This window comes from Pundamilia nyererei, unplaced genomic scaffold (assembly GCF_000239375.1).
Source record: "Pundamilia nyererei isolate P.nyererei 1_Seehausen unplaced genomic scaffold, PunNye1.0 scaffold00130, whole genome shotgun sequence".
In the NCBI taxonomy this organism is placed as follows: domain Eukaryota; kingdom Metazoa; phylum Chordata; class Actinopteri; order Cichliformes; family Cichlidae; genus Pundamilia; species Pundamilia nyererei.
The window spans coordinates 862482-881396 of NW_005187531.1; the positions used below are offsets into that span (position 1 = coordinate 862482).

The 18915-nt window shown below is 42.8% G+C and overlaps 1 protein-coding gene across 2 annotated transcripts in view; it reads right to left on the reverse strand.

The window, feature by feature from the left end:
• Positions 1 to 18915, reverse strand: part of arid2 (AT-rich interactive domain 2) — a 39727-nt gene that overhangs the window by 11083 nt on the left and 9729 nt on the right. For both annotated transcript variants that reach the window (XM_005743309.1, XM_013913408.1), the window contains 8 exons: positions 12794 to 12927; positions 6300 to 6518; positions 5900 to 5967; positions 4958 to 5027; positions 4596 to 4846; positions 2351 to 2447; positions 2041 to 2250; positions 1559 to 1723 (listed from right to left, as the gene is read on the reverse strand). In XM_005743309.1, coding sequence (XP_005743366.1) covers positions 1559 to 1723; positions 2041 to 2250; positions 2351 to 2447; positions 4596 to 4846; positions 4958 to 5027; positions 5900 to 5967; positions 6300 to 6518; positions 12794 to 12927 — 1214 coding nt within the window. The remainder of the gene's footprint in view (positions 1 to 1558; positions 1724 to 2040; positions 2251 to 2350; positions 2448 to 4595; positions 4847 to 4957; positions 5028 to 5899; positions 5968 to 6299; positions 6519 to 12793; positions 12928 to 18915) is intronic.

The window sequence follows — 18915 nt, forward strand, 5'->3', positions numbered from 1 at the left end:
CCTCTGAGGAGTTGTTGCAGTTGTTTTACATGTGCACTGCCTTTTTCCTGACACACAGACGCGTGTGGTAAAAACGCAATGTTTGTCTTACTTAAAGTTTGTATTTTTCTGTCTGCTTCAATGCACTGGTTTCACCACAGACACACAGAAAAAGCTCAAAAACATTTTACAATAGCTTCTTGAGTTGTTTTTTTTTTTAAACTGTGCCCCCTCTGCCATGGAGAAATCTGCAGGCCTGCTTTGAGTACTCATTGTGTAAAACCTGATGTAAAATGATGCAAACAGACTTCTGTTTGGTTTCCTGTTGGGTTCGTGCTGGTGAAGCTGCACTCCAGTAACTCACACGTACAGCTCACAGTTCTGAGGAATTATCCGATACCCTCTATCTGTACAGCACACCAACGACAGAGTAATCTCTGGTGGATTTAGTGGTGGTGCTTTGAGGGCATTTGCATTATCTAGACGCCTTTCTATGCTCTTTTTGCATAAAAACTCCTCTTCCATCTTGACCCCTTAGTATCAGATGAAAATGATACAAGGCAATGATATAGGCATACCAATTGTATTGACTTAAATTCCAGCTGTTAAAAGTTTTGATGCCGTCTAAAAATATCTTGTGTGAAGATTTTGAAAAAGGCCAATAGCGATACAACAGCTGTTCTTCAGCAAGCATGGTGTTTACTGCTACGTCAGTCTTTGTTGCCAGCAGCACATGGCTTCTCAGTAGTTTGGAGACACTATAGAGGATCAATGCAAAACCCAATGAGGTTACGGATCTGACGTGCCAATCAGATCCGTGGTTTGATCCCTGGCTCGTACAGGCTGCGTGCTGAACTAAGGGCAAAATACTGAACCCCTTAACTGCCCCGGATTCATCCATCAGAGTACAAACACTCTATACAAGAACCATTCCATTTACCATAACATCTACTAAGAAACAAGCTAACTGCTTTGAGATGGGTAAACATCAGAAAACAATAAGAGGAAAATGTGGAAAGACTTCACGAGTAAGCAGGAGAAAAACTAAAACATTCCTCTTTAAAAAGTATAAAAAAAAAAAACCACATCAAAGAGGCTTGTGTCCTCTCTGTGAAACACTGCTATACACAGATGTAATTACTCATGTTTGCAGAGGTCTGCAGGATCTCTCACAGCTCTTCATCAAGTTCAAACAGGAAACCCCTCCACCATCTCCTCTGTGTGTGTCCAGCGGACCTCTTTTGACTGTCCTGTCTCAAAGTCTGCTTGTTGTTTACAGACTCTTACAAGCTGTACAGTAACGACCTGTATCTGCACTTTTTCCCTGGATGATGCAGCTGGCATAAATATTAAGTTGGACCCAGAACGCTGATGTATGACTGACAGCCTAAGACCAGGTGAACTAACTGACAGCTCTATATCAGGTGGCCACACTCAGCATCTTCACCATTTCCATCTGTTTGCTCTACATCACACCACTGAATGCAAATCAAAGCAAAACAAGCTCTTTTTAAATCTCCCCTCTCACTTCCGGGTGTGACTGTATTAAGCCATTCAGCTGTGTCAGACCACTGCTCACCTGGTGCTGGAGCTCCCTGCACGGCCGCGGGTACCTGCTCGACCAGCTGTGGTCGGACCTCAGCTGCCTGGTCGGCGTTCGCCTGATGCTCAATCAACCGCACCGCTGTTAGGGCGTCAGGTCCAAACGTATGAAGGTCTACAGATACTAACCGAACCAACAAGTCTGAGCAGGAGAAGAAAGAACATGGGGGAAAAAAAAGATTAAATAATGAACTGTGATTCATGAACAGCTACTTTAGTACAAGTCCTCCTTCTTTTGGCTGCTCCCTTTAGAGGTTGCCTCCATCTGACACCATCCCCAGCATCCTCATCTGTCACACCAACCCTCTGCATGTCCTCCTTTATCACATCCATTAATATATTTTAGAGCTGGAAATGAGCCTTCTTTAACAGTCAGGCTAGCGTGACAAATTGGGAAGCAGACATTACCACAAGTGGCCTCCGTGAGTTATAAAGCACGAGGTAACAGTCGCTTTGTACCTATGCTGTGGTCAACGAAGGCGATCTTGCTGCATGGGATCTCTCCGAGCTGTGCCAGCAGGTATAGCACCTCCAAGGAGGCCATGAGGAGCATGAGGTCCGGCAGGGTGAGGAGCAACATGACCTCCCTGTATGAGTCCTGGTCCACGTACTCACAGATTAGCACACCATTGTCCTCCACTTTGCTGAGGTTACCCAGGATCTCCATGGCTAAAAGACGCACAAAACACACACGCAGTTAATTAACCCATGATCCTTTGTACACAAAAATACTTTGCTAGAGGCAGAAACTAAAGTAGCAAACACCCACCTCTCATTTTGAGAAACCTGTCCCTGGACATCAAGCATTTAGTGATCGTGTGAAAGATCAGATGTGTCGTCCGAAAGTCAACGGGATCCAGCTGGAGCTACAAGAAGTCAGACAAGATTTATACAACGGTGCCACCATCACTCCAGCAAGTCAGCTGGCAAGACCTGCAACATTCATTAAAGACGTTTTACAGTGGACTCGCTGCCCTGCCGTGCTGAGAGCAGAGGAGGAGACAGGAGAGCCAACATTCAAATATTAAGTGCACTCAATCAAATCAAAGCACAAAGTTACTGTAATTTAAAAAAAGAAAAAAAAAGTACAAGGACACATGAATTCCATGATGGCAGCCACGATGTGTTGAGTATAACATATTAGGAAAGAGAAGGTGTTTGAAAATGTTTATATTTACATTCTTGCAGTATCGCATCTAAAACCCATGACTCAAGTAATGACATCAAAAGCTCAACTGTCTCTGTGAGGCACACAGTTTCCACTAAATATGGGCCACACGGACATGTTTTTTATACCAATAAACATTCAGTTTAAAAGGAAACAGGCCGTGGCCAGTGGCCAGGCTGTGATGCTCACTGCGGCCACTGCTTCCATTCACACAACTCAATTTGAAATATTTCTGCATGTTGAGTCTTCAGTATTTGTCTAAAGCCAATAAAAAAAAATATGAGAATTCACCCCGGTCTAATAAATATATAAATGTTATGCTGAAAGGCCAACAGTGTGGAAATGATGCTGATACACCATCTGTTGTCGTTTCTCCTGGAAACCTACAGCTACAGCTGATACACCACGTGTCTTCTAATGAATCTAGTAGATATGTCCGCATATTTATGAGCAGGAACTAATTTAATCATTAATCCATCTGATTTTGGAAGAATATAAGCATGTTAGCCTGTTCAGCAAGTGAAAGTTCGACAACAGTCACTGCTGATTTCCACTGCTGAAGTCCAGGAGCTGGCAGCGGTTAAGCTACTCTGGTATTCTTTATTTTTTGTCATTTATACACTCACAGGGCGTTTTATTATTAGGGGGTACCGGGTGGGACCTCCTATTGCTTCAGAACTGACTTAATCATTTTCAGCAAGGTGCTGGAAACACAGGCCAAAATCACTGTACTGGATCTTGTGGCTGTGGAAACCTATTTGAGTGCAGCGAACTCATTGTCATATTGAAGAGTCCAGTTTGAGATGATTTGAGTCACTGTGAACTATAGCCTCGGTTTCCTGTTCTTTGCTAACAAGAGTGGCTTCTGTAGCTCATCTGCTTCAAGGTTCGATGTGTCGAGCTTTCAGAGTTTACAGTCCATCAGCAGTCTCTGAAATACTCAAACGCCTGTCTGGCACCATCAACCAAAAATAATAATACAAAAAATTCACCTTCCTTCACTATTCTGACGCTTGGTTTTAAAGCAGGTCATCTTAAACATGCCTGAATGCTTAAATGAGTTGCTACTATGTTATTGGCTGATTAAATAGCTGTGTCAGTGAGCATGTGAACAGGTGTACTTAATAAAGTGGCTGGTGAGTATATATACACTGCTACAGCAGTGGACACTCATTAACCATGGGCAAAGTTTCAGATAATAAGGATAGCATGCATGGAAGTAATCCTTGCCTCTACTAAGGTCAAAACATGAAATCACTTAGCTGGAAATGATCCCAGACTTTAAATATGTGGCTAACTAATGTCGGATACACCCGTCACACATTTCTTGCATGCCACACTGGCAGTTTAAGAGAGAAATTGCAGATTGAACTGAGTCTATATATTTTTGCTGCTGTGTTTTGGTAAGGCTACAAAAAAAAAGGAAAAAAAACCCCAACAACACCTACACAAATCAAATATAGAGCACTGCTTTTACTACAGCCTAACATGTGCCACTTCAATGAGGCGAAACCCACAGCTCCACAGATCTGCTGGCCACAGATGCTGCTGTTATGACTGGACAATCGCTGCAGAGGGGAGGGGTTTAGCTAACACATGAACTGCACTGAAGGACGCCATCACACTAACATCAACTCAACTTGCTGTTCTCAAGCTCCACTGAAGTATTTTGGGTAAGAAATGACAACTCTGTGTGTCACAGTGACCTACATTTGAAAGCAAATTTCCTTCATTTCGTGTTCAGCTTAACTACTTCACTGATCTGACACATATCCCCAACACGGGAAAGGGTACCTCCACGTGAAGCTATTTTTAGCACATTGTACCATCACAAACCCACACCTACCTCGGCAGCCACGTTGCCCAAAGTGTCCAGTCCGAGCTGTCGGAGTGAGATGAGGTTACAGTGGGCGCAGAGCAAAAGGAAACGCAGGCACGTTCGGTTGGCCGCCAGCAGCTTGACGTTGGCCTCCTCGAAGGAGAGGTTACGCAGGATGACGGCAATCTGCAGCACCCGCTGGGCCTCCATGTCGCTGATGCCCGCGGTCCGCGGAGGGTGGAAGAGGCTCTGCCAGCGCTCCGCGCACGACGTACCATCTGCAGAGAGAACAGGAACAACTTACAGCGGGTGAGGGTATAAGCACATAGTGTATGAATGGGAGGGGTGCTCAAAGGAGGGACACGTGTACTGTATAAGTGTGCATTTACCTTGTGCTGGGTTGTTCTTGTCCCAGATCAGCTCCCTGACTTCAGCATCCTCCACCACCTCTTTCCAGAACTGAACAAATAGAAGCTCTTAGCTGTGCGCTCCAAATTCAGCTAATAATTCAGCTGGATCCAAATTCAGCAGCAGTGGGTTTTTGGGATGGTCAGACTGCCTTGAACAGCCCTAATAAATCTGCAGCTACCACAGCGTGAGCATAAAAAAAACTAAGCTGGGGTATGAGTAAGTCAGTTAGACTTACTTAAGGAACAACTTTAAAAAGAGGGTGACCTCTGTGGTTGCAAAACAAACTTGAACTTTATAAAAGTGCAAGAAAGAAAAATGACCATACAGCTCTCATGATTTATGCTAGTAAACATTGTCAGTGGCATAGATCAGATCAGCTCACCGTGAAGCTGTAATCTGACACAAGACCTGCTGCCAGTCTTGTCCATGATTGAAATATTACAAAAACAGCCTGGCTCAAGACTTTTGCATAAGACAGTACAGTTTCAAAATAAATAAAAATAAGTCTTCAGTAAATTCAGAACAACCTGTAGATGTATTGTTGATTTGAGGTCAGCCTTCCAACAGGATACAAAGTATCTTTGACCTCACTGTGACCTCGTGACTTGGAGCCAAAGTAAAGCCTGTATGACTGAGGCAAAATTAAATCCTACAGTGCATTATTTGTCTGTCCTGACTCGACTTTTATGCATGCCTCTTAAATCGACTGAGATCAAAGTCATTTGACCTCCATTCTGTCTTAATCCTGACAAAGGGATTTCTCTGAGGCATCTTTAAGTGCTGGATTCCTGCCAATCTTCACACTGTACAGAGTCACACGTGCTCTGTGGCTTCTCAGTATAAGCAGCGCACATTTAGCAGGAAAAGGTCGGAGAACATTAGACTTTTTGTAAAAAATAAATTAAAAATGTAAAACTTACCCTGACGAAGTCTCGGGAGGTTTTCTCCTTCCAGTCCATCCCAAACACCCCGGAGAAGCTGCCTAGCGCTGCAAAGACACAGAGGGATGTTAGAGGGAGCGCCTGGGCTTAGCATGGTATTATCTCTCTCTTTTCCATTCTTCAATTCCCCTTTGACAAATTATATTTAGGGGTTGCTAAGAAAACAGAACCTTTGATCCTAGAACAAAGAGGTGAGAGAGGGGAGGCGGCAAACTGGGAAAATATTTGGAGATTCATGCCCACAGAATAATTGCTCCTCTTTAGGGAAGCACAATTAAAATGAAAATGCTTTTTTACTAAACCAAAGTAAACAACCTCAGTCTTTTTATCTAAATGTTATAATGCTACTGTTCAGTATGTGAAGAGCTGAGGAACGTACAGTCATCGAAGACGCCGGCGTGTGCCAGAAGCAACGTGACCAGTTTGGGGTCCTTGTCCAGCTGCATGGCGTGCTTGCTCTCGTTGGAAAGCAGCGTGCAAACGTTAACGGCAAAGTCCACTTCATTGGGTAGGCCCGAAAGGAGAGACAGCACCAGTTTGTTGTAGTCACATGGTGGAACGAAGTCCGTAGACAGTCCATAGCTTTGGCGGAGATAGTCTGAAGGGGAAAAAAAAAAAAAGAGAATTAAATATCAGTGAGGTGGGAGAAATGTCACATACCTGCTTTCTATAGCAACCTCAAGCAAACAAACTCAGTTGAGGTTATACAAGTGCTGTACAGGTTATACAAAACATATTTTATACATAACAGTCAGAGTCACAATAAACACACTAAAAAATCATCTAAAGTAAATAAGGCTGTTTGCTCTTTAAGGTGTCACCACCTTACTTAACAGATCCTGGATCCTGAAACTGATTGGAAGTCGGAGTGAGGAGACCAGCGTAGGTGTGATGTGATCCGGCCGTTTCTCCCCGTCAAAACGCGAGCTGCTGCAATTTAGTGCAGCCAGGCGACAAAATAACGAGCGATCAGAGCCAACATATGAAGAATGCCAAGAGGTAACAAAAGCATGAATTACTCTGTCAAAGTCTTATGGCAGGAGCTAGGCCTTCACCTCACTGAGGAGCTTTAGCTGCCTTATTCGCTGTAGTCATTTTTACACGTGCTCTGTAGCCCTGAACCTTTCCAGGAGAGAGTGGGAACAAGCGCTCAACACCTACACTGAACTCGCCAGCTTTGTGGTACAAAGTCTGTGTGCTGATGTGAGCAGTGCAGGTCACACAGCAGTGAAGCGGTGAGCACTGTGGCCTCACAGTGTGGAGCCTGTATGACACCCTCCCCCTGCAGTCCAAAGACAGCCATGTTAAGATAAATAGTGACTGGCAATCTGTCTAGCTCACGACCCTGACTTTGACAAGCAGTTAAGATGACGGATGGGTGGATGGAGAACATGGCTGACAAAAACTAACGCTGTGTGCTACATTTTTACAAAAGGGTAAGTTCAGACTGTGTCGTGACATCTTTCAGAGTTCAAGTATGAGATCAGCTTCTGATTTAGCTGCGACGCTGTGAAGCAATGTCACTTGTGACATAAAAGAAAACGCGGTGGTAGTCACGACACGAGCGGGTGACAAGTGTGAAAGAAGCCAAAGTGTTAATTAGGAGGTTTAAAGTCAGGTAAGGTTCATCATGGGCCTCCTGTCAACAGCCATCAGTGACTCTGCAGTGGGTTTGGAGTTTTATTTGATTTTAAATGATCAACAATGAAGCAGGACAGCACATTGTATGAGTGTTTTCAAAGTAATGACAACATCATGTAAATCTGAGCAGTGAGAAGGCGGCGGCCTTCAGCCGGTCCCTCAGAGGACTACATTTGCCTGCACACTTTCAGCAAGTTCAGCCCCTGTTTCCATTTCCTTTAACTGAAGATTCAGCAAACGAAATGGGCACGAAGTTGTTTTTAGCTCAGATTAGTCTGATGTGTCTGGTCTCGACTTATGAACACCCTTTAACTTTTAATTGCATCTGAATGTGAATCAGTCAGCCTCCATGATGAAGGTTTTATAATCAAAAGACTTGTAATCTCAACTGCTAGCTGTGTGGGAAAAACAAGGCCCGATTTCACTATTATTACTGAGAAGCTCTCCGGTGTGGAGGTGCAATCATTTTGTAAGCAAAGACCTGAGATTCCTCCCTGTGCTACTGCCGGATTTTCTGCCATCCATCATTTTGTGTGCATAGGTGTCATTTCCCTCCCCCAAACAGTGGCTATTTCACTGTGGTGCAGGGTCTTTGTAGACTGCTGCCTCTGGAAACCAATCATAACAGAGAGAGAGGGGGGAGTCCTGCTGAGTGAATCTGATTTCCATGCTGAAAAGGTTTGTGAAGCCAAATGTAATTCAGCTGAGCTGCCATTATAGCAGCTACGGCTCTATTCAGAAGCTGCCTGCCTGAGCTTGTCCTCCAGCACCTGCAGCGAGCCGGCCGCCGAACAGAGGCGCAGAGGACTGATAGACATCGGCTCGTCTGACGGGTGCAGGCTTTATGAGCAGGAATGAATTAACAGTTGTCGCGCGCCTCAGAGACAACAGCGTAAAGAGAGGCTCGGTGAGAGGTTTCCAGAAAAGCTGTCAAATAATTACCGCTCACTATGCAGTATAGTTATATTTAAATTCAGGGCCTGTGGTACAAATGGGCTTCATTTCTCAAAGATCTACCAGAGGCAGTGCACAAAAATCAGCCAGTATCCGCTCACTGCAGACACATCAGTGTCACTGTGAATAAAAGATACCTTCTCGCCATCAAGTATGTATGTAAGGGGTTTCATGATCACACCAGCTAATATCGGTCTTCATAAACAATTTTATGGTAGCTTCAGTAAGTGTTGCAATGATAACACGAGGGCCATCCCACTTGTGCCGAAGCTTTGCTGCCATGATGGAAACTGGCAGCTGATAAATCAGCCACACATTGCAAACACCAGCCAATAGCAGCCTTGTTAATTGTTACTGGCCTAGCAGCGAATCAGAAGGCAGCGCCTAATCGGAATCTGTTGTGTTAAATCAGTTTTACAGCAGTTAAATGTTCAAAGATGGCGTGATTTCAAATGTTGGAGTTTACAACCAGCGTCAAAATGTTTAAATAAAAACAAAAATTCTAAATCAGCTCATAAAAGAAGGTAAAGAAATGAACATTTACCATTTATCGCTACGACTCTTAAATAATATAGCCAAGATGACCATGTGCCAAGCCTACAAGCATGCTAGCAACCTGTCAAAAGTCTCAACTTCAAGTTTTGCGAAGAGGATTCCCAAAACGTTGAGGGCCAGACGTCAAACCAAAGAGTTTGGTGCATGGCGGCAAACATTCATGCCACCTTAAAAAGGCCTCATAGTTCCATATTATCCTAATAGAGCACATAGTTCTCACACTTAAAACTTACTTGTGATTCCTAAAGTCTCCTAAAGCAGAGCCCTTTAATCATGAGCCCCCTAGTCTGTGGAAACAGAGCTCATAGTTTGCATTTGGGCAACAGACGGTACTTTTACAGGCTCTACGTTTTCTACTGTTCTTTTTAGGCTCAAAACGTTATTTTCATATAGCTTCTTTAAACCCAATTCTGAAAATGTTGGAACGATGTAAAAAAATTTAAATAAAACCAATTAAATGACTTAAAAAGCTCATAAACTCATAAATGTTTTCACAATAGAACTAAGAAAACATGTTTAAACAGATGTTTTACCATTTAATGGGGAAAAAAAAGAATTCTAAGGCAGCAACAAAAGGCTAGAAAACTAAGATATCCAAAAAAGACGCAGCTGGACAAAGATTTTGCAACTATTTAGATTAACTGGCAGCAAGTCAGTAACATGCCTGGGTATAAAAAGAGCATCTTAGAGACCCAGAGTTCCACTCATTTGCAAAAAACTGTCTATAAATTGTAGAACACTTGTGTTCCTTAACATAAAATTGCAAAGCCTTTGATCATCTCATCATCTACAGCAAATACCATCAAAAGATTTAAGAGAATATGGAGAAATCTCTGTGCGCACCGAGCAAATGAATACCGGATGCCTGTCATCTTTAGTCCCTCAAACAGACGTGACTGACATGGAAATCACCGCATGGGCTGTTTAATGCAATTAGCAGAGCAACAAACTGATGAACTCATTAATCTTCTGTAATCTATTTTCTTCTTAAATATACAACTTGTCAAATGTGTCGATGAAAATATTTTCCAATTCATTTGTAAGTTAAGTGCTAATGTATTTATAAGCAAAACCTGAGAAATTAAGCCAACAATGAAGCCATGATGAAATTGGTGGTTGCAGCTCTAACTCTGTGGTGGTCAGGTTAATACCATCTTTGGTGCTGCTTAAAGTTAGGTGAATGTACAGCTGCTGTTTCGACCTTTAATGGTGAAAACAACACGCTGGGAGAACCACAAGCATAAAAAGTGTGGGCGTCGAAAATAAAAGTCGCCGTAAAGCTACGCAGAACTGTTACACTTTGTCATCATGAGCTCTCCTTCCATCATACAGATTACAACTATTTAAAATTAATGGTTTGAGCCAAGGGCATGCAAGAGCGTTTGAGTATTACAAGCACAGAATTAGTGAATCATCACCGCTCAATACGACATAATACTTACAATCACAAGCTTTAGGGGAAAAAAGCAGGAATAAAAGTGTTGTACAACAAGTATTATGGGGGAGTAACTGTTCTTTGGCTAGTGAATGAAGGTGGAAGGGGGGAAAAAAAACCCAAAAAAACCCAAAAAAAAAAAAACCCCTACAAGCCGCAGTTAAGTTCACCACCATTTGTCGTGTTTTCTGCCCCTCCATGGTCGTGTTTTGGAGTCAATTAGCTCAGCGGGCAGCAAGGAAAGAGCCTGCGACTGAAAGGCTGGAGACTCTAATCTAAAGTCAGGCAAAGGGAAAACCAACAAGTGCTTCCCTCTTCCCTTCATCAATAACTGTTGTCAGGACAGTCAATTACCTCTGAGAGCAGCCCAGCGGTCAGCTCTACAACGTTGTGAGGCTAATGGATATCTCACACTGTGTGTGTGAGCGCCGCCTGACAAAACAGACAAGAGGCCGGCCTTGGATGCATACGCAGAAACATTTTGTGTGAAATATAATGTGACTCTTCAGGGGCTGCTTTTTGTAAAGAAAGTGGCTGCATGCCTGGCTTTGAAAAATAATTAGTCAACGCTTAGGTGTGTGTAAGCAACTTCCAAGAAAATGAAAAAGGCACAGACAAATCACTGCACGCTTCGCAGGCTCAGCTCAAACACAGCAGCACTTAGCAAGGTGAAATCTGAATTAAATGAGTCACTGTGTAACAAAAGGGATTAAATGAAAAGTACAATAAAGCAGAGTCGTGAATTGGACCAACAGCAGAGAGGCTCGACTATCCCACAGGTCGTTTACTTTAGTTATCCTGACACAAGACCAAAATGCAGATTTCTGCTAAAATAACGCAAATTGGTCTCTTTGGTTTTACTCGTACACAGACCAATCATGCTTAGATCGCTAGTCAACCTCTAAAGGAAAAAAAACACTCATATTTTAGAGTCTTTGAGCCTCTCATCGTGCCATCTCTCTCAGCAACAAATTGATTAGCCATCACAGATCAACAGTGACCGGCTGGTAGATGTCATTAGGTTTGCAGATAGAGGTTAACAAGACAGACGCCGACTGTCTGAAGAAGTAACTGAAAGACTAAGACTGAGCTACGCCTCAAGAGCAACCTGGCAGACGAGCCGGTCCGTTCTCTCAATTGGACCAAAAACTACATAAGTCACCAAATACACTCGTTAAGAACAGTTCACGCACCTGTGCAGCCAAGCCAAGCAAAGTCTATGTGTGGGGTAAACTGGGCTGACACCAACGTCTGGCTTTTCCTGGCAAAGAATAGACCTTCACTGAATAACTACACGTAGCAGTAAAGAGACAACACAGGGTGTTTGAAATCCTGTAATATACTACAGCAAACCCTGCCAGGAGAATCAGGACTGAGGGGGTTTCCTGTGTAGTATTTGGACTGCAGAGAGTATAAAGTCTTGATTATATGCAGTCGTCGACACCTGGTTATTCAATGGCTGAGCAGTCATTCCTACCATTCAAAGTCTGCTGCCATGGGTAGTTGAACTATAATGTAAATTATCCACAGTCAGAAAAACAACCAGTCATCTGCGTTAAGTCTGGCGATCACTGTAATTCTACATCAGACGGACCCAAGTGGATCCTGGTGGACTTGAGGTATAGTTGAGACCCAGTCTAAACAAAAACCCTGCATCTTAGCAGGTGGATCTGGCATCTGTGTAAAGCGCAAAGGCTGTGGATGAAGGGAGAGCTGCCTGCCGAGAAACACACATAAGGATGCCCTACGCATGCTTAAAGGCTCAGACGTTTAAAACTAGAAAATTACAATTAGACCTTTTACAAAAGGCTGTATCACATGAGCTCATTAGTGTTTCTAACCTCCACAGCAGAACGAGGAAATGAAGCCTGCTTGATGCCAGAACATGAAAAGCTCACATGAATTTGTAACACACCACAGTGTGTCATCTAACACTATCGGAGACAAAGCTCTCCAATTCGTCACAATAAATTCAACTGATGAAAACAAAAATCCTAGAAACAAATGGCAGAGTCGTATTTCTGTGCATATGCTTAACCTGAGGGCTGATCAGCTCTGCATTTGTTGCACACACCCAGCGCTGATGAAGTGATGCGCTGCTGCAATCATGCCTGTGTGAGGACTGAGTGCTTGAGTTAGCCAAAGGGCAGAGAGAGACCGAGACACAGACGGGATGAACTTCAGAGAAATGAACAAGTGAGAAAGAAAACGTATGCAAGCAGAAACTGGACACCTGTACGTGACACAGACGTGACAGAGAAACACAGTGATCACAGACAGGACTTTACCTGATACAATGTGTTGCTGGTAGTTATAAGAGTTGGGAATTGCACCGATTGGAAGAGAGGCTTTGGGATTCCCTGGCTGCGCTTCCTCGTCATCCTCGCCAAAGTGGTGGACTTTCTCATACTTCTCCAAGTATCTGTGCGGCGGGAAGAGAGAGAGAGGGAAAACAGGATGAGCAAACATCTGAGCTACTTCCTTTTCAAGGTGCAAGGTTGTTTTTTTTTAATGCACACGGGCAGATTTTTGAGAGCACAGAAGGGCTGAAGTCGATGTTTTAGAGTTTTAAGTTAGTTGTTGGCTGAAGCTGTTCTAAGAATGAGGGCAAACAAAATTTCAGATTAACTGGACTGCTTTAGAAAATGTGAAGGAGAACTTTATTACTCTTAACTGCATTTTCATAAGTTATACTTCTTTTCCTGCTGACAAAGGCCTCCACCCATTCATGCTACAAAGTGAATGCGTAATGCAACAATTAAATGACAGAAAGTTCCTGTTTTTTCAGTATCCACTATAGAAATGTATGACTTTACAGTAGTAAAAGATTACTACTACTACTACTACTACTACAGTAGTAATCTTGCTATTTTTTTTATTACAGGACAGTCTGTGCAATGAGCTAACAGAACTTTTTCAATAATGTTACACATTTATTTCTTACACTTCAAGCCCAAAGCATAATTTCTTTATCATGTCAAAAAGCAGAGATATCATTTTCTACTTCGTTTTCTGATATTTAAAAATACCTGAGGGATTAAATGTGTCGCTAAACTTCTTTACAGTGACAGAAAGGAGAGCTTACGCTGGTCCAGCCCGCATAAGATCAAAGAGGGTCCGATGTGTGCCACAGTGTAAAATCAGTCTGACATCCCAGCTCTAAAGCTTTAGGAAACAGAGGCAACGCAAAGACCGTTTTCAATTTCAGCTTTTTCTAAATCCGGATCTCTGAGTCGGAGAACAAAAACAACAAATAACTTTTCTTCATACACACATTTTCTTCAGTGATACGGCTTTAAATAGCTCGGCGAGAAGAAGCCACAAAACAAAAGAGTAGCCGTGATGGCAAAGATGGAAAGAGCACAACTGGCAATGATTTGTTTATATAATAAAAAAAGAAGAAAAGAAAAACCCCAACACACTCTGTGATAATCACACACTCTTGCATGGTGAAAGTCCACTCTTGAATTTTCAGATAGTGTTAAACATGTGCAACTATGCCCGATAAAAAAAAAACGAACAAACAAACAGTAAAACTAAAAGGAATGAAAGAAAATAACACTGTTTGTAGTTACTTCTCATCGTTGCGTTGGAGTAGGTTTATACTGTAAAGTGCCAACACTGAAGTACTACCATCCTTAAAGACACAGCTACTAGACGATACAGCCGACCGCATCCACAGTAATCTCTCACTGCAAAAAGCCACTGATTGGAAGAAGAAGAAGAACCCACAAGCATAGGAGAAACTACACGAGGAAGACAGCAACTAGTGTGGCTGCCGACACGGATCTGAACAGACTGGCTGATACAAAGAGAGTCGGGTACGGAAGCACTTTGCGTTTGAAGTGGATAACCACTGGCTGATAACTGATTCTCAAATGATAACATGCAAATGATGCAATCATCCTTTTCAGACCACATGAGAAAATGCTTAAAATTTAGTAAAGCACCTAAAAGATCTCACAGAACTCAAGGTGAATGAGTTTCAGTTTGTATTAACATTATTCTCATGTCATCCTTAAACACACTTTAGCATTTTGTTGACATTCCTGCTGTGAAGTCAGCCGTGACCCCCTGTGTTTACAATGGCTAACGTAAGATAAATGCTTAAAGCTAATGTACTGTAACTAACCTTGTAGTCACATCAGTAAGCTACTCAGCAATCATCCCAGCATTTCAGTCTGTGTCCTGTCAGCAAAACATATTCTTAACATTTCCTGTTACTTTAATTTACAGATGAATGCTTTTATGTCCATTTTTGTGATTTATTTAGGCTAATAAGTCTAGCAGGTGGAGGGGATTTAGGGCAGTGTGTCAGATTCAGTTAATCTAGAGCTAAAGCAGAGTCTCTTTGAGGAATGCCCACATCGTTTCTGCAGACTCTCCTTGCTTCTGTTATGCATGTTGCAGACAGACGATTCACAGCTGGTCCAGCTGAAGAACTAAAAATGCATGGGTTGAGTGTCACTGGGTCTCCTACTAGGATGAGAAAACGTTGATGTGACCGACTCTGGACGTCTCTGTGGGAAATGTGTTACAATAAACTATTTAGGAGATACTAGAGTGAAGTAACTAAGGGAAATATGTCAATTAATGTAACACACTTCAAATTACAAGCAGAGTTGAAGAATGAGACGATGGAAGTAAGATCAACACCTGCTTTCACTGGAAACAACAAAAAATTATATAAATAATGTGCTCAAATTAAACTCAAAGCAATACAAGTAAAAGGAAAACAAAAAAAACAAAACAAACAACTAAAATTTCCGTAATGAATGAGACCTGTACACAAAAATGCCCTGAGGCCTTTGGGGTCACTTTACTTTATTATAACTATGTTATGTTACAGCATTACCTGCTGGTGCTATTATGAGGAGTGCTTTGTGTCATCAAAAGGAAACGCCCCATTGCAATTAAACTCTCTCAAGGGTGTGCACCCTACTACCCATTTACCTTTGAGTGATCTGACTTTATCTCATTGCATAACAAGGTGATATAGGCAGTATTTCCTCTAACGTAAAATTACGACAGAGTTTGTTTGTTCCCTGAGTGTGGCAGCTAAAAGCAAATGTCTGCAACACCAGCATCACAAACAGGCCAGCACGGCCTCAACTGCGGCCCTCAAACCGGTTCTTTAAAATGTGAAGTCAAGCTCCTTACTGTGTGACTTATCACCCTGGCACCGAATCATGCAAATACTCAACTAGCTTCCAGCTCGCCAAAGGAAAAGGCAACACAATAAACACACCAGATTTCTCCCCCACCCCACAAAAATGCAAGAGTTCATGTTCACTCCTAAACTGCCCTGCAATCACTAGAACTGCAGAAACAAAGCAGGGAATGAAAGGAGCTAAACATCCTTTTATGGGCTCTGAAGTCTTAAGTAAAGAATGACGTACAATGGAAATAAGCACACAAAAAGAAAGTACCGTCTTTGCATAACATGCACACCTCTCACAGTCATAAAGGGGGGCTTTGCATGCTTTCTTAAATTTTAAATGCCGCACTTTCCATGCACCTGAACTGCCGGTTGTTAGGCAACTTTGATTTCAAATGAATGAGCTACATCCACATTTTCCTCACTTTTACCTGCTAAAAATCTATGGTAGAAGCAGCTGCAAGCCAAAAGCAAATTCCCTCTCATTCTTGGGAACTTCTCACTCAACTTGCATGGAAAAGAAAAAACGTTCCGAATGAGCATGTGACTGCAGATTCAGACTTTTTTACATATCATAAATACCTCGTAAAAATGTGCACAAACTGCGCGCGCGCGCGCGCGCACACACACACACACACACACACACACAGTAAAATACCTTAGTATTACCAGTGTGGCAAGCCCAGCTTGTGTGGCTGTGAGTCACCGAGCGAGTGCTGTTTCTGAATTAGGCTCTGCTAGTTCATCGTGGCCGAGGTAATCCCCCGTTTGCTGGCTGCCGGGTGACACGCTGGACTATAAATACACTCAGCCTTCATTTGCAGAGAGAGGGAGAAAGTGAGTGAGGGAGGAAGAGCAGGAGAGCGATAGGGCCTACTCCCGACTGCAGCGTCATCAACCGCTGTCTGAGTACAAGCATGAAGAAAGGAAAAAAGAAAAAAAAGGGGGGCGGGCATGGGAAGAGGGGAGAGGAATGGGCTGCAGATGCTTGTGCCTTCACTTCCCTTTTTCCCCACCCTCATGCGCGCATTTTGAGAGAAACATCAGTCCCCTGCAGCTTCAGTAGCACGCGACCACCAGGCAGCACAAACCGCCGTGGCTTGCCTCAATATTACTACAACCGTTTAGGGAAGTGTGTGCATGGTTTTTTTGTTGTTGTCACAGAGCGCCTATTTTCCCTCCAAAATAAATGGGCTGAGCACGCCCGCATGGGGGAAACTCGCAAAGCACGAGCAGTGATGAGCAGACCCCGGCGCAGACAGCTACTGTCATTAGCGCGGCGTTATTTACGGACATCTGGATCAGGGATTGGGCACTCTAGTCTTCAGTTACTCTCAACTACCCAAATGCCCCCAGTGCGTGTCAGTGTATGAGAGTGGACTGCCCCCTGCTGGACGAGGACGCTGAGATTACAAACACACACAAAGTGAAAGTTTCTGCAGAGAAATGTTTGCTGGGGTTTAATGGAGTTGGCTGCCCAGCGCAGGCTGAGGGTGGTTTACTTTGTCAATAATCACGGAAGCGATTATGGAGGTCACTGAGCCAACTGAGAGCGGGATCACTGACAGCACTAACCATTTGTTCAACTTAGAGCCAGTACAGAGCATGCATGTCAACTGACTCATGATGATGCAAAGTTGCTTAAAGAAGACTAATCTTTTCCTCACTTTCTAACATGCATATAGCGTATATAAAAAGGGTGGAGACACCTTAAAAAAATTGCCAAAATTTCAAGTATTGATATCAGCACACTTTTTCTCCTTTTGGCGCTGAAAAATGTCAGTAAGCACAGAAATCCTCATACAGTCGTTTCATGCACTGCTTTGTTTACGAGTGGTGGACAGTCAGAAGAAAGCTGCCTTAAAAGCAGAGCAGCTAAAGCAGAGGAGATGTATCGATGCCCAGTATGAGACATATAAAGATTATTTTGAACTGTGAGTCATGCAAAGCCACTCCTGTAGAATCCACTAATAAAAATATGGCATTGAGAATGAAAAGCGCCACATTGGCACTGTGCTCTGCTGAATGGAACCAACGCTAACTCGTCAAGGAAAAGTGTGACCCGAGTGTCTCTATCTTTTTTGGAAAATCCTGACATGAGCTGTTAAAGGGTCCTTTCCGCTGAAAAGGATGCCTCGGCTACATCGGACTTTGCGATGATAGCTTTTCACCACGCAGGCACATCATTGCCTTGAAAATGGAGATGGTGACCACTCGCACATTTTGTCTAAAACCAGTTATTTTGTAACACTATAAATAGTAGGATGAATCATTGGTATGGCTGTATATTCAGAACTAGGGCTGCCACGATTAGTCGACTAGTCACGATTACGTCGACTATCAAAATCGTCGACAACTAATTTAATAGTCGACGCGTCGTTTGAAGATTTGTAAGATCCCAGAAGACACAGGAATGAGTAGTAGCATTTAAGAGTGTAATAACAGACTGAAACAGAAGATGGCAACACTGCATGTACAAGGATGCCACCTGCCGTTAAACCCCGAAGAAGAAGAAACTGTGTCCCAGAATTCATAGCGCGGCCCTGCTCAGTTTCCAACAATGGCGGCAGTTAGTTAGTTTTAATGTTACTCTTATTATTCTTTCTGGGTCACAAAATAAACATTTAACATATTTTCAGACGAGAATGTAGCTGTGTAAACCTCAAATATCTGCTCAGTTTATCAAGACACCACATATTTTCAAAAGCGCTCCGACGTTTCCGGAGACGTCTGTTACCCACTAGCTCGTTAGCTAGCCAGAGTTACAGGCTCACTAGAGCCGGTGAGAACACCGGACTCCCGGCAAATCGTTTTCAAACCCACCGCAGTCTTTCGCTACTCAGGTTAAATATATATAAGTCACTTAGAGAACTTAAAAATGTTCTTGTTTGGCTTTTTTCAGTATTTTATTTGTTCCTGAGTAAATCGGTTTGGCTGAGATTAAAGTTACAGTTTTTACACAGCTTAATAAACGTCAAGCAGACAGCTGATTATCAGAAGTGTGAGATGCTCGAGAATATACTCAGGTGTCCTGTTATATTTTAGATAGCAAGGAGCAGACAGCTGAGTTTACTAAACTTCTCCAAAACAATCTGCAAACTTCATTAAAATTTAATAAACTATCATCTTGTCTTTATTTTTAGTTAGCACATACCTTAAACACTTAAAGCTGTAGTGATGATAGTTATATAAGAGCAGATGCATGCTCATGCAATAAGCTGTACGTTTTACGTTCAATGGATGCATGATCTG